This window comes from Hippocampus comes, unplaced genomic scaffold, assembly GCF_001891065.2.
Source record: "Hippocampus comes isolate QL1 unplaced genomic scaffold, H_comes_QL1_v1.1 scaffold14, whole genome shotgun sequence".
Taxonomy (NCBI): Eukaryota; Metazoa; Chordata; class Actinopteri; order Syngnathiformes; family Syngnathidae; genus Hippocampus; species Hippocampus comes.
Window position 1 is genome coordinate 1160613 of NW_017805839.1, and position 20745 is coordinate 1181357.

A 20745-nucleotide genomic window follows, 5' to 3' on the forward strand; every position below is an offset into this window, starting at 1 on the left:
GAAAAAGAAGAGAAAATGACAGAAGGGGCCATATTTGCTTCCGTAAACACTGCGTTAGGTGACGCTGTGTTTTGTGGGAACGTGTGCCGCTCGACAACGTGGTTTCTCTTTATGCACGTCACCTCACAGGCTCAGCCTGAGCTTGTTGCTTTAATAAACAAGGCTTGTGGGTGGCTGAGCCTTTAAGTCAGAGGTCTCAAACTCAGGTCCTGGAGGGCCACTGTCCTGCATGTTTTCCAAGTCTCCCTGTTGCAACACACCTGATTCAAATGAACAGGTTCAATGTCAGGCTTCCACAGAGCTTGCTGATGATCTGATCATTTGAATCAGGTGTGTTGCAACAGGGAGACTTGGAAAACATGCAGGACAGCGGCCCTCCAGGACCGGAGTTTGAGACCCCTGCTTTAAGTCAACGTATGGGTGGATGCCAACATCGGCGTATTGCATGAAATGGTGGTGAAAAAAAAATGAGGATGCGGGGGTGGAGAACAAAACATTGTGACAAACTTTGTGACAGTGGCAGTTTAAATACATTGGACAGATTTCTGTCAATCTCTATTACGATTAATATTATTAGCATGGGGCGGCCCGGTGGTCCGGTGGTTAAAGAGTCGACCTCCGGCCAGGTTCGATCCCGGCTCTGGCCTTCCTGTGTGGAGTTTGCATGTTCGCCCCGGGCCTGCGTGGGTTTTCTCCGGGTACTCCAGTTTCCTCCCACATTCCAAAAGCATGCATGGCAGGCTGATTGAACACTCTAAATTGTCCCTAGGTGTGAGTGTGAGCACGGATGGTTGTTCATCTCTGTGTGCCCTGCGATTGGCTGGCAACCGCTTCAGGGTGTCCCCCGCCTACTCCCCGAAGACAGCTGATGACAGGTTCCAGCGCCCACCGCGACCCTTGTGAGGATACAGTGGATGGACGGATGGATTATTAGCATGTGAGTCTGATACTACAACTGCATCTGACCTTCAAACGCAACAGGATGCTTCAGCTTTCCACGGCACGGACGTACTACAGCCTCTGAAGTGCAAAAGAGGACAAGTGCTCAAATAATGTTACGAGATTCTGCAGAAGGACAGATTTGACAGGGAACGCCTACATGTATTCGGTTGCTCCACCCAAAGCGCGCATCTGGCCCCAAGCTGAGTAAATAACAGGCTTAAGTCAATGGGGGAAGCTGTTCAGCCAGAAAAGCATGCAGCTGCGTGCCTTTTCTCCTTTATGCGTATTGGGAGAATATGGCCCTGAGTGCCTTGCAGGGTACTTGGCGGGTTCTCTCCAGCAACCAAGCCCACTTCCTTAATTTTGCTCTGCAGCAGGTTTTTAAACAGACAAACCCTTGGTCGACAGCACAAGTCCTTTCAGAGTGGTTGCTACTACGCAGAATAGCTAGCGATGCCTGTAGGCTTTACCTGTAGGAGGGCGGGGGGTGGCCCTGGGCCTCGCAGCTAAACACCACCTCTCGATGACTCTCTCCAGGCTGAAGGGGAAACACCACGCTGCCGGGTTGTTTGGTGAACGTAGGCCTCAGCAAAAGTCTGTTACCTAGGTGGAAACACAACAAATGCAAATCAGTACGGATGCTTCAAGTTAGCCATAAAAAAAATTAAAAAAAAGTAGTCGTGCAAGCAAAAAAAAAAAAAGTAAGTCGTGCAAGCAAGCGGATAGCGCAAAAGGAAGCAAATGGAAAATGTGCCTGTATAAGAACAGGCAGAGTCACACAGGAATTACTTTCAGGGTCCACAAGGAACATTAGTTGACAGTATTTTTCTTGCGATGTGTATCTGTTAAAATGAACTATTTAAAACTACCAGAAGGTTACATTGGCACTTTTTTTTTTTCACCCCGTGATTAAAGATTCTTTCAAGAATGGAGGAAGCTTTTACTGCCGCAAATGGGGGGACCGCTCCATATTTTTACATTTTCACCTCCCCCGCTTGCCCAGGTCCCAAAGTCACAACATAAAGCACAATGTTTTTGAAGAAATGTTAATTGAATCTGAGAAAGAAACAAAAGCAAAAAAGCAATGTCATTTTTTTTTCCCAAGCAAAGTTCTCTTCCTTCTTAATTAGACAGGTGCAACAGTGAGAACACTAGTCAACAAGGCTCCTGATAATTGCATGGCAAACAATAGTTGCTTGGGATAATTATAAAGGGAATTCGTTGGAGAATGCATTTGCATTGATGTGATGGTACAGAAATGAGAAAGACAACTTTTGTGTATGAAAAGCAAGTTTTCCCTTAAATCTTTGGAGCACTGGGAATACATGGCTTATGCACAAAAATAACTCTGAGAAGGTGGAGATGTTTGACAAGGGGGCTTGTGTGCTGATTGTTCACCTCCGCAAGGAAAAGCCTGTCAGAAAGTTACACCGGCGAAAAGAATGCTCACAATAGTTTATTGTTAGATGATGCATGTCTGTCAACGTACCGCGAGAGAGGATATTTTAACAAGCTGTGCAAATATGGTGTAAAATGCTTTATAGATTTTTTTTTTCTTTTTACTCAAACATCTGACAATGTTATTTAACCCTTTCAGGGATAGCGGTGACTTCAGAATGCACCGCATTACTCAATATAGTCAATAAACAGCAATACACTGTAGCTGTTTGGTCACACCACCCAAATTCCTGTGAAGGCAGCTCTTAAATGGCATTTCTGCTGGGATCATCATTGCAACCTTTGACATAATTTTGAAAGAGGATAAGACAAATAAGAAGGAATTGAGTCATGGGGCTACGGTTGAAGGCTCCATCCACACTGATGCAAACATGTTGAACTCTTTTTTTCTCCCTCACGGGATGTGATGTGGAGATTCAGAAAAGCTACAGGCTTGTCTACCTGTATTCAGACTTTAAATATCTATCTACAGCACGTGGTGGATCAGCCTGAAATCAACAGGCTGAAGACTTTTTTTTTTGTTTTTTTTTTTTTTTGACCTGAGAGAATTTCATTTTGTCAGCCAGGTGCATTGTGGGAATGCGTCTGACAACTCGCCGGAGTTGACAGATTGTCACCTATTTGAAAATGTAAGTCGGGGTTAAGCCAGAATCTCAAGGCAAGCCCAGCCATGAGCACCTCTGGGCTGAGAAAGCAAAATGATGAAAAATCACTCTATCTGGCGAGTGCACTGATCCAAAATCCTGACAGAAAGTCCGCCATACACTCTAGCAGGGCGAAGATGGAGGTCATTATGAAAGATTCTTTCAAGAAAAATAGGTCACCTCCATTCTTATCTGTCACCTGCTGTACAGATTGCGATAATGTGCAGTCATTTCACGAGGCTTCTCAAACAACGGAAAACTCAGCTTGCCATCGTAGGTGGAAGGAAGGAAAGGGAGGCGAGCCGGTTTGGGGTCTGAAATAAAAACTAATCTCAAATTCAATACTAGCTGACAGCAAATGAATACCTCCAGCTTACCTCAGCATGAATAAACAGGCACATGGGGGAGTCGGCTGTGGGGGAGTTATCGGCCGTTTGAGAGGTCCCAAATCCATTCGTTTCAGCTCAAGGTTTTATGCATCAAATAAATAAAATCCCATCTTACTTTGAGAAGCATCTTTCCCCAGTGTCCGGGCCGATAACAGACACCTTTGGGATCTCTCGTCCAGCGATATACTGTAGCCTCAAGCACATCTAATCAAAATATTTGAAATACTGGAGCCAACTTTTTTTTTTCCCCAAATGTATTATGTTCATATCATTACAACTATTGGGAAAGCAGCAAACAAACACACACACACACACACACACACACACACACACACACACACACACACACACACACACACACACACACACAAAAGACAATGTCCAAAAGAGATTAAACTTTCGCTTTGGAGTATCGCCACCATTTACGATATTGTCTACAAAAAGAGAAATTGGATCAATATTCTCCAAGCCTGTCGCACGACGTTAGCGCAAATCAAAACGAGTACATGCGAAATGCAATAATACCCCTTTTATGAAGGGCCTCCAACAGCAGATTCATTGGGGACACATATCATTGATTCGAATTCACTCCGTATGTGCGACAGCGGGACTACAAAATTAAAGCTATTTCTTTGGTTGTCATTATTTCCACGGACCGCGTACATAAGCGGAGGAAGGTGCTGCTTCAAGAAGGACCATTTGTCATTGGATTTAAGCAAATATACGTTGCTTTTATTCTCTTGACAATGGCGAGGAGGTTATTGGCTGTCAGGTAAAAGCTACCAGGGCCTATTTTCATAGTCACATCAATCAAAGTGTTAACTTTTTTTTTTTTTCATGATCATTATTTTGGAGTGTTTTCTGAGTCAAAAATTTGTCACATTCATTTTACACAAATGACGTGAAAAAAAGCTAAGATATATCAAGAAGTTCCTGCTAGTTCCTGTAAATCGCAACGGACTGCAGACTTATGCATCACGAGACATGTTGATTAAAAGTGAAATGCGCACGCAAAGCGAACAGACAGCGATAGAGGCACATTCACACGGTTCAAAGAAAAAGTGCTGAAAGGCTTCACCATGTTTTGCTCAGTCAACGGCCCGAATCAATGCAGTATTTAACACAATTATCTATGTTGATCCACAGTGCAATATGGGATGGGTAATCACGGGGGCTGCGTAAAGATTGTTTTCCGGTTGCTGGCTAACTCCATCCATTTTGTTGGCGTAGCTCAGACCCAAACTCCATTCCAGTAATGTGTTCTCACAAAAAAAAAAAATAAAACTAAAAAAATCCTTCAGGAGAGTGAAGCAGCAAGAACTTTTTTTTTTTTTCATGATCATTATTTTGGAGTGTTTTCTGAGTCAAAAATTTGTCACATTCATTTTACACAAATGACGTGAAAAAAAGCTAAGATATATCAAGAAGTTCCTGCTAGTTCCTGTAAATCGCAACGGACTGCAGACTTATGCATCACGAGACATGTTGATTAAAAGTGAAATGCGCACGCAAAGCGAACAGACAGCGATAGAGGCACATTCACACGGTTCAAAGAAAAAGTGCTGAAAGGCTTCACCATGTTTTGCTCAGTCAACGGCCCGAATCAATGCAGTATTTAACACAATTATCTATGTTGATCCACAGTGCAATATGGGATGGGTAATCACGGGGGCTGCGTAAAGATTGTTTTCCGGTTGCTGGCTAACTCCATCCATTTTGTTGGCGTAGCTCAGACCCAAACTCCATTCCAGTAATGTGTTCTCACAAAAAAAAAAAATAAAACTAAAAAAATCCTTCAGGAGAGTGAAGCAGCAAGATATTTCAGGCTGCAACCAACCATAATTTCAATAATTGATTATTCTATCAATTCTGAGAGGCGATTTCACAAATTAAGGAAGACACTGAAATTGACCTTCATTTGCCTCAAAATAGTTGCGATAATATGGCTGTAGCCTTTTTCGCTTCAAGGTTCAGGAAAGGTAACTGTGCACGTACGGGTCAAAATGTATCCTCTAACCTACTCCTACGTCACCTCCGTGCTCCCTGACATACACAAACACACATCCAGTAAGCGCCTCTGGGGGGGGCAGAATGGGGAGGGATCTGGTTAACTCCCGATGAACTTTCAATGGGAATGACTTCCTCCTGGCTCATCTGCTCGCCCACATAGCCGGGCTGCCTGTCGGATAACCTCCCTCGAAGCAAATACCTGACATTTTGACACTGTGCTTTTTCGACTCTGTATTGTGCTCGCACATTCTAAAATACTCTTCATGGATTTCTTACAACACCAAGGCTTTGAGGGTCTGAATATATTCCGCAATCAGCAGGCTCCCGCCATGGCCAACTGTCCAAACGTCTCTCATATAATGTAGCAAGAGAAATGACATCAACCATAATCACGGGTCTTTTGTCATTCTGAGAGTCGTTCAAGAAGAGAATTATTGTTTTTTTTCCTTTGCAAATTTCCACAAAGTAGAATCATGATTAAAAGTGAAAGGCAGCTCGACACAGTGGATTTCCTTACATAAGTAGCTGCGCTTTTAAGTAACGTTTTGAATTATCAATGTCAATGCGTGCAAATGAAATATGTGAATTTGTTTCCTGCAGTGACCTAAATATTTTTGGCAATTGGTCAAACACACACACAAAAAAAAAAAAGTCACACGTACTGCTCATGCAGAATACATAGTGAATGTTTGCAAAGAGCGCCCCATTGAGGGTCTCAAAAAGCTTTCAAAAGAATTGCCTTTGACAAGAAAAAGCATCCTATAATTTGCGCTTAATTGGCAAGACTGCTTTTTGTGTCCAGTGTGCAGCACTGTCATGAATGCTCTCATTCAAGCTCTTCATCTGGTAAAAGATCTCTTCGCTCTGAACGGTGTCCAGATTTTTGCATTCAATTTAATGCTTTCAGGATTTAAATTCAGAGATGCACATTAACGGTGCATATTCTATTTCTTTCCTGACGCGCCGTCTCTTCAAGACACTTTCACGAACACATCGTCTGATTGGATTTACAGATAAACGATGCTAATTGCCAAGTTGGCAAACGGAGGTGTGTAAATGCAGCGCAAAGAGACAAAGTGATGGAATGAAACACACAGATGCTAATTATTTTACAGTCCAGCTGCTAGCGACAAATCTGGAACCAGACAACATGAAAGATTAGTCATTCTTTAATATACCATGCTCATGCCGCAAAGCCCTAATTTATCTTGCTCTCATCCTCCAACTCCGACATTAGCAGAACTCACATTTGACCCTGAACATTTTGTAAGAGACGCAAATGAGGTCTCTCATTAAAAGCAAGACTGGTGGAAGGATTTCTCTACGATTAGCCATGCAATTGCAATTAGGGTAATGATTGAAGTGCCCTTTAAAATGAATGACCACATGTTCAACTGCAAGACGGGGATGGTGTTATTTCGGAGAGGCAGGTCTGGCAATTTTTCCCCAGCAATGCCCCAAAACGTAAAAAAACGTAAAGGTAATGGTGCTTGAAGATGCCAGTGAGAAGACATTCATATCGTCCTCAAATTAGAGGGATTCCTAGGAAGGCGCCGGGTCCCATTATACCTAGTTTCCTCTGACTTTCAAGCGTCAACTATTCAGCAGTTTCAAGAGCTATTACCAATCTATGAATAACAATTCATGGGTGATATCATACAGAATATAAGATGGTCGTTCAGGAGGCTTACCTGCCAGACAGTCCAGCAATGACAGCTGCAGTGCCAGTTTCCACAGGAAGTCCATTTTTGTGGTCTCAGGTTGATGCAAGCTTGAATCCAATCCTAAATTTCTGAAAATCCTGATTTGTCCTTTAGAGCAGTTACACTTGTCCCCTGTTAAAAAGAAGAAAAGGACGAGGAGACATTCGAAGTTAATTCAAAATACAGACGGGCATTGGACTAAACTCGCTTCATTGCCGATGAGGAAGATCAATTACCATATTTTCAACACTATAAGGCGCTTCGCAGGATAAGGCGCAGCTTTAATGAGTGGCCAAATTTAAAACTGTTTTCATATATAGGGCACACTGCATTCATTATAAGGCGCATAGAATAGAAGCTACAATCATGGCTGCAGTTGCATTATGCATCCACTAGATGGAGCTATGCTAAAGGGAATACAATACAATACAATCCAGGTTTATTCATATATTGCTTTCACAGCCATTGCAGCTGGAACAAAGCACTTTACAGAACACTTCAAACACCACGTCCGGAACATCAGAAAATTGATCCAAATCCATAGATAAGGCGCATCGGATTATAAGGCGCACTGTCGGCGAGAAAATTGAATGCTTTAAGGTGCTCCTTGCAATGCAGAAAATAAGGTAGTTACTTTTTCTTTGGACACGCAAGTAGCCTTGTAGAAAAAAAAAAAATTACTGGTCTGTGTTTTCTCTCAATAGTATTTTCTGTATGGGGTGGGCATAGTAATAAACTCATTGGCCATAAACAAACAATCAATTGTGTGGAATTGATTGTTTCTGCTGGGATCATCATCGACAACAGAAGCAAAATGTGCATTATTTTTTCCATTGCAGACCGCACTGTTCCTTCAGTCTCAACTAGTGTGTGGCTTGAAGACATTAGATATGTGAAGTTGCCTCCAAGCAGACTTGCACCACGGCACATATCTACTCAGTAGGTATTTATATCACAAGAGTGCATTCTGCAAAAAGGACTTGAACGCTCTGAAAATTCATTTTAAGCCAAATAATGTGACAATTACTACCGTTATATGCATTTAGAGCTGGCAAGTGTGAAAACGCACCCAAAAAAAGATTAGTCCAGGCAAAGACTACAAAGACGGAATCAAGGCTCAAGTGTGCTTAACGTTGCATATCAGGGATCACGTCTGCAAAATCAACACGAGAAGGGATTTCCAGCTTGTACTGAAACTTGCTGAGACAAAACAAAAGGCAGACTGGTTGTCAGACATGTAATGAAGCGCTGGACGTCTCCTCAAATTCCTCCAAGCTGCAGTCAGAATATCTTTGCTACAAATCGCTGACAGCAAAAAAGAAATAAAAATATTCCCAGTTCCTTGGAAGAGTCACATTTTCTTGGGGACTAATTTCTGAATGTCTTCGGGTCTAAAAATAAAAGTTGCCATGGTAATGAGACACATCTCTGCTGTCGCTGATAACAGTATTTTTTTTTTTTTTTTTTTTTTTTAAGTATGAGTTGAACATATCCCAATACAGTTGACAGCTCCAGTATGATCATTAAAGATTAAAAAAAAAATAGCAGATTAAATATTTGTGCATGAGAGGCTGGTGATAAAGTGAGAAAAGATGAAATGGGGCGAGAAGATTAGCTGAACTGACTTTTGCCGCAGCGTTCAACTGGCACAGTTTTCTATGACTGCACACAGTTGGTGCGCAGAATTAACGAGAGAGGTGAAAACAATGATGTTCGGTAAAGTCGATCAAGAAGCAAGTGGGGAAAAAAAGAGACAGCAGGAATACGACACATTCAGAGTTCACTTTGAAAAGCAGAAGAGCATACCGAGTGAATACATCTACGGCATTCCTAACACATTCACATTCAATTCACTCACTTCTGAGTCGAGCAAACCATTAAAAGGCAACACGTTTACCCCATAAATCTCATTATGAAGATTAGCTTTGGAGTGTCATCTTTGCTCCAACATATCCCGCGGTTAGTACAATGCCAATGTCGTGAGTAAATGTTAGCTTTAAATAATAAAACACAGAGACTTCAAATCACCTTTTTATGCTCTTGGATATTTTTTGCAGTGCTTCTGCTTCGAGGCGGAATAATTGCAAGAGCTTTGCTGAATACATATGCCATATATTGTAATGAAGAGAGAAGGAGTTGAAATTTAACAGAACCCGGCACTGCGGCCTCATCCATTTTCTATACAACTTGTCCTCATTAGGGTCGTGGAAGAGCTGGAGCCAACCCCAGAGGACTTTATATATATATGTATATATATATATATATGTATACATATTCAAATAAAATGCTGGTGGGGATTAACGAACAAACAACCACTCAAGTTTGTATACGTACATCTTAAAAAATGCTGAAAGAAAAACAATCTCTGAATATGCAAATCGATGGACGCCGAAGCACAAGTATACAGGGTTCCGCTGTCATACATAAAATAGTGTTGGCTGATTATTCCGCTTTGAAGACACAATGAGCAAATGTTGGGAAACCATTGAGATATCCCATTCAAAAGGCAGTCTCATCTTCTCATCTTCAACAGCAACTTTCTGATCGCCATTAGTGAGCAGGCTGGCAGACATGAGGCATCAGTTCGTTGGATAAAAGACATCATTTGATCCAAAGAGTCTGACTCGTGGCAGATGGCAGATCAGGTACTGCAGTGTCCACAGCACTTGTTTCACATCATCTTCAGTGATTTACCCTAATGATTTACTTTAATCTCATATGGGTGACTCGTGTGTGTGTGTGTGTGTGTGTGTGTGTGTGTGTGTGTGTGTGTTTTATTTTTACGACATTAAATATACATCAAATAAATCAAGGGATATTCAATGCACATGTACGGTATTTAAAATGAAATAAAATACTAGATTTTTTTTTTCTACACCACACGGAGGATGAGAGCACATACAAAGTACATGCCCACATGGAAGATGAGATGTAAAATCGCTCGGCATACAAACCGTGGTCGCGTCCCTGAGCTCAAGGAAACAGACTCGCATCTCGTCAACAATGAGTTTTACATTTTTTTTTGTCTGCAATGGAACTCATCCTGTGATCTTCCAACTACAAAGCCGAAGTACTTGGTTGGCCAAGTGTGTTTTGCTGTTTCGTTGCTTTTGCTTTTGCTGTTTATAGTCTACGATGGCCATTGACCAGAAGTGGAACTTACCACAACAAAGTAGTTGTGCAGTGCAAATAAAGCGGTGCGCACACATCCGTCCTGACTGCTCAGTAAAATATGGCTAAAGCTAAGGATTTCCCGATCACATGATCGGAAATCGGGCCCAATCACGTCATTTTCGGTTTTATACTTTGCAAAATCGCAACATGTTGTGGGAAGCTCAAGCCCAAAGAAACACACAATTTTTTTTTTACTTGGTCACCTTAACACATGGCCAAGGCACAGGGTTGGGACACAGTATCGGCCGATCCTAAAGATCAGAAGACTCAGACTTGGGAGCAAAAGGAAAAAAAAGAGTGATCAGCACATCCCTACCTAAAGTGACAATATTTCACCTGTTTTCTGAGTTTGGTCATGTCACGTTCGCAAGCTGAGCTGTGAGTGGTCAATACGTGAGCCCTAACAAACTATGATGTCACAAAATAGCCACCCCCTGCGATGGACACAAATTGGTGGCTTTTTCTGCTGAATACATATTCCATAAATGCAAGATTAATCAGAATACTGTGTTTAGGCTTCTGGGGTCCAAGGGCGTGGTGGCCACTGGGAATTTCGGAAGATTCCCGAATAGTCAATCATCGTCAATGGTCATGGCCATGGTCAAGAAAATATCATTTTTGTGCTATTTTAACAATCTAGGGTTAAAATAAGACATTTTCATCACAATTGCTGGAAATTTTAGCATTATCAAGTATCGTATTTTGTATCAAAAAGTACACTGATTTAAGCTCTTGTACTTATACTCTGTCTCAATAAATGGGGGTATTGGTCCATCCTTCATAGATAACATTGTGATGTACAACAATACTGACATTTTGTCCCTGCCCCAAGAGGAGGCTTGGATGTAAAAGTCTTTTACTTGACTTTGGAAAACATTCTTTCCAGTTCATGAAAAGCGTCGAATTTCCAAAGACAAAAGCACTCGGTAGTTTGAGCATTGTCAGACTACGACCTCTTTTCCTCCTCTCATCTGTCGGCAGCAGCTGGAGCTGACAAACTGCAAATTGTTGTTCTGTCCGACAGTGATGCCAGTTGATTTGACCCTCTCAACGACAACTGATTACTCTGCTGCTCTCATGTTTTTTTTTCAGGGCTCAAAAGTGTGTTAATAGAAAGGTGCTGCTCACTCAGATGAAGATAAAAATCCAAACAGAAATACTGGGCCGTCGTACAGACACACATTCTCGGTCTGGCGCGCACCCTCAAGCACTGAATCATGAATGAGAGCAGACACCCACTCGCTGCAGATACGAGACGAGACTCGTAAAAAAATGGCACAAGATGCTGCATCTTTTATCACCTCAGCTGTGACTTCACTTGATCTGCAGACACCCGCTTGATCAGTGTTTTCCTCCATCCCACAGCTCTGAGTGCCTGCAGGTTATTTAAAATGCATTTTCTGCCCCCGCACCCGTTGCCATTGCTGGTAATCGTGAAATTTCCCTTCCTGACCCCACACACACATGAATCAAAGCGCTACAGCAGCAGCTCCGTGACAGACCGGTCCAGATAGCAGCATCTTATCAGATTGCGTCTTGGTTGTGAGGTGCTATGAAACTAAATGACAGCACTTGGGCATCATTTGTCTTTCAATATTTGGGAGCACCTTACAACATCACAAGACAGCCAGGGAATTATACGCATGCACTTTCACTGGGAGTGTTGGAGATCCACTGTACCTTTCACTGTCTTGTCAGATCCTCTCCCAGATCTGTCTCCAAATCAGAAAATGTAGACTAAAAAGGAAATTGATAATGCAGTTGGAGCACATAAAAGACAAGGTAAGCACGGCAACATTAACATTGTGCAGAGAGTGGAAGAATTTTCTTTACAGATCATAATACACATACCACAGACCATCCCATATTTGGCCACCCACATGCTTTTAGTCAACCCGGATTATTTTTCTTTCAAAGAAAATTCGGAACCACCAACGAGCAAATCCTCAGAACACCATATTTTGGTGGTGACAAGATCATGCTCCAGGCTTGATTTTCTTCAGCTGGAATTGTTGTTCCAGTCAAGGTGCACACTTCCAAACAGCAGCCAATTTTCCGACCTAAATCAAGAACTAAATTGGTCTTGTGACCTGAGGAGGGCTGTGCAGAGGTAGTCCCTCTTTATTAGGTCGAGATGTCAAAATACACCCTGTTGTGTAAAAGTCGGGGTGTGCTCTATCATACCGTCAACGATAGGATTTTATTACTTTTTTTGTGGGAGGGGGCATGGCACAAATTTGAAGTATTGCAACATTGACATGATAGGGACGTGATGACGTTTTCCATAAGGTTTTACATCATCACCTTTCGAATCTAATAGTGTCAAACCCAAGGTCCGGGGGCCAGATCTGACCCACCACATCATTTTATGTGACCCGCGAAAGCAAATCAAACATGTCAACTTCTATGATGCTTGCTCAAATCTGTACCAGAAATCTAATACTCATCTGTCATAAATAAGAGAGATATTGTAAGTGTTTTCTTGTTCCCAAACCACTCATTAGAGTAACTTAAACAATAGCTGAATAAACCATGATTCATGACTTCTTTATATGGTTTTGCAGTAATAACTGCCCTCCGAGGGAAATGGTAACTACTCTGTGGCCCGTGACAAAAATGAGTTTGACACCCCTGCTTTAGATGAACACACGCTTTTCTCTATTGCATAAGAACAATGTCAGCGAGCGAGAGCTGCACTGCAATGTTGACTTCATCCTCAAATATCTAAATGGGGAACTACCTCTGCCCTGTAAAGGTGGTTTGGCTACAAGAGGTCAGATATATACAATAAAATACAAAGTACAATAATTTGGCAGTAAAACTATTACCACTAAAGGTGGAGACACAATACTATATTTTTTAAACTATATTTTTCAACTTAAAGGCTTCAACACATGGCCGAATATACGCAGGCTATAAAGACACGTGAGGACGACATGAAAACAGCCCATGTTGTTCGGGAGTAAGAGTGCTCTCTCAACCGAGCGTCGCTGCGGCACTCATTAGCTGCACTTCTCTCGACAAAAAAGCAGACATGGTAGGATATGACTGAAGCGGTCCCGTATTCTTTGGCAAAGAGAGGATGCCACTTCAAATTGCAGACAAGGAGGATTTTAAACTCTTAATAAACGAAATCGACTATAGAGACACAATCTCAGGGAGAAAGCATTTTTCCATAACATATTTGCCTGCGATGTGCAAAGCATGTGCCAACAAATTGGCAGCTCCCGGATCATCGACCGGCATGTGGTAGAGCCGAACCTCTGAACCTTATAATCAGCCTGACGGGTCATTAAATACGCAGCAACTGGACCCAACAAAACTCCTGACTTGAAACCAGCTAGTTTCTCGAGGATCGCACAGGGGAAAATATTGCAACTGGTTTAAAGCAACATGCCATTGAAATTTCATTTTCCTTCTTTCTAATAGGCTGTGTGTATCAAAATTAACAGTGCAAATATCAATGACATCTGATTCCCTGAAAAAAAAAAAAAGTTTAAACTAAATAAAAATAATGACACACTCTCGCACTCTTCTCAATGAAATGTGCATGTAGCGCCTCACGGTACATGGGGCATTTTTGGACGGAATGATCAATGTAGTCAAGTTAGGCTGGCATAGCAAGTGGCAACGTAAAATGGCCCCCGGTGGCTTCGCTTCGCCTGACTTTGAGAAAGCGGCATTGTTCGTCCATTCATCTACAAGACCGAGGGTACGCGGCTGTGTTGGGCCAAATATCAAAGCAAAAATAAGCACTTTGAGTTGAGTTTAATGAGCAGAGGGAACAAGTGCCATAAATACAGCCATCTCTGCAGTGCGACCCCTGTCTCTCTGCTGTTTGTTTGGCGACGGAATCCCACCGTCGCAACTGATGACAGGCGCTCATGGCTAGCCTCTGAAGACAGCATTAATGGCCATAGAGCAACATCCCCTGCATCTCCCAAACACCCACCAAACAGCTCTCCAAAGACTGCACTGCCACGGACTTATGTTTAATGCTGCCTGATGAGGCTTGTTGGTGAAATGGCCTCGTGTGACAACAAGTTATATACCATATACGCTACTGTGTAACTCATAGCATTCAGTCTTGTTTAGGGAAAAAATATCATCTACCATTGTTACCAGTGTTTTAGGTAAATACAGTAAAGACGAAAGACGTCGGATTACTTGTTAAAGGCAGTAGACGTAAATGACTCCACACTTTGATGTCAACAGTCTGAAAGAGTTGCCGTTCAAATTGATCACTTTTTAACAAGCCAGGTTTTCTCAAGTGTTGTTTTAGCCGGCTAAAATTGGTCAATTGCTGGTATACCTAAAAATATGGTTAGTGAGATTATGCTCAAAGCTTGTTTGAAGTGAGGTTTTTACACGCCAACTAATTTCTGTTCTTCACAAACAGCTCACCGTGGGAGCCAATTGAGAAAAATCCAACATATCCACTCGCCAAGACTGAGCCTCAAAGAGTGGTACAAAACAAAGAGACTAATACTGTTTTGATGTAAACCCACAAGCGGCGCGTGTCATGCATCACATGCCAGCTTCCTCATTTCTCCAAACAGGGGCGCTCTGCGTGAGCACTTGTCCCAATCTCCCCTATGACAAGCACAATGGCATATGTTGAAAGGTTCTTCCTGCTTGCATCTGCATGTCCAGATTTAAACATAATGAGCCGTAGCGGAATGATAAATGTAAAAAAAATTATCTGCTATTATAATAGAGCTGGGTAAATCCATTATGACATTGGTGGGCAGCCTTTGAAAAAGATTACCGATAGTCCACTAAATACACAACTAATCTGTATTATGACTGACGTGATAGTTATTTTATGTGCGATAAATTTCTTGAGGTCGATGCAGCTTTTTCAATCATTGTAATTACATGCCTTCAAGAGACTTCATAATTGCCGTTATAAATAAACTGGAAAAAATTGCATTGTCGTTTGATATACCAAATAAGTTTAAAATTGGAGCTTGGTTTGTTTTGTTTTTTTTGTTTTTTTTTTGGGAGAAGGTCTTCAGTAAGCTCCTTAAAGTAATAATTTTGAAGATTGCCACGTAAATATGGTGGCAGGACAGTGTCACATGTCGTGATAATCGAGAGAATAATGCATTGTTGCAGAGCAAAATGCATTCAGCTGCTACCCCTAATGAGACCATTTTCTCCGACTGCTGTTTGAAAGTGTCGAGCTGCTGAAGTAACAATATTTTGTCGTACAATAGTCACCAGGAAATGCAATGTGCTTGTTAGTGAGCTGAATGCTGCCTGCCATCATTCTCTCTATAAGCCATTTCAGGATTTTCTTCTTCTTTTTTTTTTTTTTTTGACAGTTCAAAGTTCCTTGTGAAATGGTGCAGGGGAGAAATGTAGCAAGAGGGAGCAGGCACAGTGAGCTTTTAGATGAAAAGCTGCAGGAGACAGGCTGCAACTTCAACGTCTCAGTGAGGGAAGCAGTTCCTTTCACTGAGTCCTGCTGACCCACTCGCAGGAGCCATGTGCAGCATCAGATCAGACCTCACTTTCTCACCAAATACTGGAAAAGGGGCCAATTACTGTCTGTTCCTATTCAAATGGAAATATGTTTCTTTGATGTCCCTCCAGGATTGTGGAAGTGTTTCCCATTTACATTTCCACTCCAATGAAATTGTTGTCGTGGAAGTTACAAGACAGGAAATGTGCCGAGATCGTCACTAAACATGCATTCGAATGCACCACCATTTTTTTTGCATGTGCCTTGTTAGAAGAGGCAAAATGAGCAAGATCTTCCAAACCGTATTTCATGTTTTGGGTCAATTTATTGATGTTAGATTTGTGCCACAATAACAAGCACCTAGGAGGAAATTTGGAGCGCAAAAGTATGTTTTCAGTAGCATACGTACTCTGAATGAAAGCGTGGCTTCACCTCAACTTTGTTCAAATGAATGATTAGTCACCTCGGTGCAACTCTTTCAATCATATTACACTGTGCATACAACCACGATCAAACACCTTCAGATGGATATGTGATGTCAAATTAAAGATCTTGCTCGCTCTGACCCGCTCAGGGTCGCATTTCACAGGCAAGTAAAAAATGTCCTCAGACAAAAATGAAGTCGCTCTAAGAAAGTATTAGTTTGCAACGCTTACATTGTGTGAACAGCGAATGAAGGTTAACATAATCGTACAACGATTCTGCTTTGGGGTGCAGCGTCTACCACAAATAAACATTTACGGTGCACTGCTATTTCATTTAATATATTGAATTGTTTTTAATTTTAATCTTTAAATAAAGGTTTTAAGTTGATAGAAAAAAATGTCATTGTCAATATTGTCTGAAATGAAATACTTTTACTGTGAAAAAGTAAGTATATCGCCCGGCCCTACGAAGTGCATCATGTTGATTTGACCCTCTGAATGACATTAAAAGGGCATATTTTTCATTTTTATATTGAAATAAAATTAGCTAAATTCAGCCTTTTCTTTCTGGGTCCTTATTTCCAAAAGTCAAAATAAATAAACAAATATCAAACCAATATTAAATCCTTATTATGTGATATAATTTTCAGACAGCCCTAATTTTTAGGTACCTTTAGTACTAGGAACGTAATGGTTCATGGGGGGGCTGGTTGGGTGTAACGCGGCCCATGTTCCTCGAAACAATTTAATGCAGTAATAAGCAACATACGTATCTGCTATTCTCCCCCAGTCCAGTTGCCGGTACTAAAAAGACAACCACACTGTTATTATCAGTCAGCGACGAGACTACTGCTAGCCATTTTTCCAGTCACAATGAAGGATGTTCTGCTTGTGTGGTTCTTGAGCATGAGTTATTAAATTCATGGAGTCCGTGCTTGAAAGGAGATGGCTGTTTTTTTTTTCTTGCACTGAAGCACATCCAACGAGAGACCTTCAATCATTGACTTAAAAATTAAAGAAATATTTTAATCCCAGGAATCCACGAGGAACTGGATGAGAAGGATACACGCCACTGGGCTCAAGAAGGCAGCTGGGGAGGAAAAAAAAAATAATGTGCCGAGGTGTATATCATGTCAATCACATGCAAGATATTATCATTGGCAACATGGATTATTCTGAAGCCCGTGTGGGTCACAAATATGAGTCCAAATAATGTGGCATGTTTCACTTTTCGTATGGTTTACCAGTGGTGAAACGATACCAGGGAAGTAAAAAGCAATGAAGTCACAGCTGACAGGTAAACAACTTGAAATTTGTTTGATTTGTATTAATTATAACAATGCTGTAATGCAACTAACTAAGACACTTTTGATCAAATGCAAACATACATTTTGAAAATTTCAAACACTTTAGTATCCATTTTTGTCTCAGCCGACATTTTAGTTACCGCTTCCCTTGGAGGGCCATTATGACTGCAACCATATAAAGAAGTCAAGAATAATGTCATATAGCATGAGTGATCCGAGTGTTCCACTCGCTTTTACATGCACAATAAATGCGTTTATACATTTTATGATAGCAACCGTTTGAGAGTTGGAGTCCCAAACTGCTGTTTTGTGTTTTACAACAGTATGCAACCGTATTTACAATTGAATGAATGGATAAGGGCTCACTCCATCACCAAAATGCACTGAGCAGGTACATAGCATGAGCTGGCGTCGATGAATGGGGTCAATCGGGAACGCGTGCTCACAATGTACATACACCGGCCTATTTGAAAAGCAAATTGCCAGTTAAGTTAGAGGACAGTGGCAATTATTTATCACGGTCAGTCATTCCTGACGGAAAGGATTTAAGCAGACGTGCAAATTGCGGGCAGTAAAATGGCTTGATCAAGTGGATACGTTTGTCCAGGAAGCGTCTGTAAATACCTGACCCAACACGTCCCATATCTGCCGCTTTACATTATGTATTCCAGCTCCGACACTTCCGCCATTTATGTCTTTCTATTCGAGACACACGTCTCTGCTAGACCCACCTGACACATGGTTGTTTTTTTTCCACCCCCCCCTCAAGTATGGTGATTTGGAAATAATGGTATCATCTCATTTTTGATGGCTAGAATACACAGCTTGGTATTGAAACCAGTCCAACACGATGATCTTTACCCTTCCCTGATAGCGAAAAGAAAAACTGTTCCAATAAAAGTGTTTGGAACATTTTATCCAGGTTGTTTTGATTTTATCACTGTCCAACTTTGAGAAAATACCAGGATATAAACTGTATATAGCGTATCGCCCATTCAGACAAAAAAAAATACTGAAATATGGCTTTAGGGCCATACTGCCCAGCCCGAGTAGATACTTTATTGATCTTGTAGGAAATTCTGCAGTACCAAGCTTGCTTCACCATGTGCTTTATCTCCCGCTGCCACAACAAAACAAATCTTTAAACAAAATTTTCATTTTGGAAAGCAGTTTTGGAAAGGTTTTTTTTCAATCAATCAAAGAGTTCCATGCTTCATATCTCATAGCGTGACAAACGTGTGTGTGTGTGTGTGTGTGTGTGTGTGTGTGTGTGTGTGTGTGCGTGTGTATAAACAGCTGTTCAAATGGTAATGTGAAATAAAACTGAATTGAGTAGTAATCACGGAAAATATATCCAGAGCTACAGACCTTGCCCAAAATAACCAAGTACTGTACTAGCCCAGAGCAAAAACTCTCTGTGGGGTAGTAAATGACCTTAACTAAATTTAGACGATAATCCTCACCATCCAAAATATGAAGTGGTACTCCAAATGTGCCACAGAACAGGGCGATTAGCAGCAACTTAATCTGACTTTTCTTGGTATTTATTTAATAACGGTGTTTTTCCACGTTTCCTGCACTTCTCTACATGCTATGTTTTGTTTCATCCTCCTATTTTGAGTACGGTGACATCATCACAAGTGAGTCAATAAAAGAGATGCCCAAGGAGATGTTGAAAGCTCTAATTTGTTGCAGAACGTAGGATTAAGAACAAATGTATCTTTAAAAAAAAAAAGGAAAAGGAAATAAATTGAAACCTCAGTATTTATAGAGTACAAAAAGCCTGGCAAAAAAAAAAACACATTGCCAGAGGAACGTTATTTTTCTCAGCAATCAATTCTGACTTACATCGAGCATACTTAAAGACACCATTTAGATGTGCAGGCATCCCGGTGGATTACATGAGAATAACTTGCAATGAAGTTGCTGACATACGGGTATTGGACAATCCGAACTGCAGTCAAGCTTGGAGCTCAGTTCAATTAAAGACTTGGAGAGATGATGAGACCAGACTCAAGTTCAATCCCCCTCTGATTACTGACGGCAAATGAGTTCTGCCCACAGCACTTTAGAGCAAAAGGTGGATTTGTGACCTTTCACAGAAAACATGATATATAAACAAAGAACAATGTCAACAACTTCTCCTTATTTTTCTCTGATGATGCATGGGCATGCAATTAAAGATGCATTTATTTATACAGTGTCTGCTCAGGCTGTCAGTACTCCCTGTGGGATATAAAATGAATTCTGTAAAACACTCAGTGTTGCACGCTTTTTTTCTTTTCTTTTTTATGCATTGTCTGCATATAGTGTGCGTGCAGAGGAGAAACTTTGTGTGCGTGCGTGCGTGCGTGCGTGCGTGCGTGCGTGCGTGCGTGTGTGTGTGTGTCAACAAGGCACGGTGATAAGCACTTGGTTTAAGGTACAAGTGAGGTGCGCCCAGTCCAGGGTGTACCACCCACACCCACCCCGTCGCCCAAAGTCAGCCGAAATAGGCTCCAGCACCCCCGCGACCTTAATGAGGTGGTCTCGAAGACTGATATATGGAGATAGCATGCAATCAATGAACATAAACGTAAATCCAAAATACAGACAGCACTTACCCGCGTATGCCCGAGTGGAAGATGTTTGTCGAGTTTTATCCCTCCTCGGATATCCATGTTGTGCCGCGCATCTCTTTTCAGCCTGGCAGCAGCAGCAGCATCAGCGCCGAGTGTGCAAACAAACTCTTCTCACGCGTCTTCTTTTCCTGATCCTCGAGAACGCAACGAACGCTCGCTCCCTCCCTCCGTCTTCTTATTCTGCTTGCCGCTCTGCTCGCTCCACGCACCGGCACTGGTGAAGCACCGGACTCGTCCGACGTGACGTGACGGAGCCCAACAGTGATCGTTAGAGGTTGGTTCCTCCACTCCTCTCACGGGGCACGTCTCGCGTGCGGCTGTTCGGTGTTTGACACGTGTTGGGGGTGGGCTCGCTCGCCGTCTGACGTCGGGCACCAGTGACCGAGCGCGTGTTGTGCGGGACGACTGTCACTTCCTGTGCGCGCGCGCGGGACTCAGAGCAGGAAGTCGTGATGCATTTTTACACTGTTTATGTGTACAGTGTTCATTTCTCTCCCCGAGGCCGAGTCTTAATCCTTTTACCTCAGATTACAAACTATGTGAAGTTTCTAGAGAGGGGTTCTCTTATTTCCATATTATACATTATTTAAATACCAACAATGTAG

The 20745-nt window shown here is 41.8% G+C and overlaps 1 protein-coding gene across 2 annotated transcripts in view; it reads right to left on the bottom strand.

The window, feature by feature from the left end:
• Positions 1-20535, bottom strand: part of cntn3a.1 (contactin 3a, tandem duplicate 1) — a 77526-nt gene extending 56991 nt beyond the window's left edge. For both annotated transcript variants that reach the window (XM_019888074.1, XM_019888073.1), the window contains exons 1-3: positions 20123-20535; positions 7135-7278; positions 1413-1545 (exon numbers count right to left, since the gene is read on the bottom strand). In XM_019888074.1, coding sequence (XP_019743633.1) covers positions 1413-1545; positions 7135-7189 — 188 coding nt within the window. In that variant the 5' untranslated portion in view covers positions 7190-7278; positions 20123-20535. The remainder of the gene's footprint in view (positions 1-1412; positions 1546-7134; positions 7279-20122) is intronic.
• Positions 20536-20745: the final 210 nt, after the last annotated feature.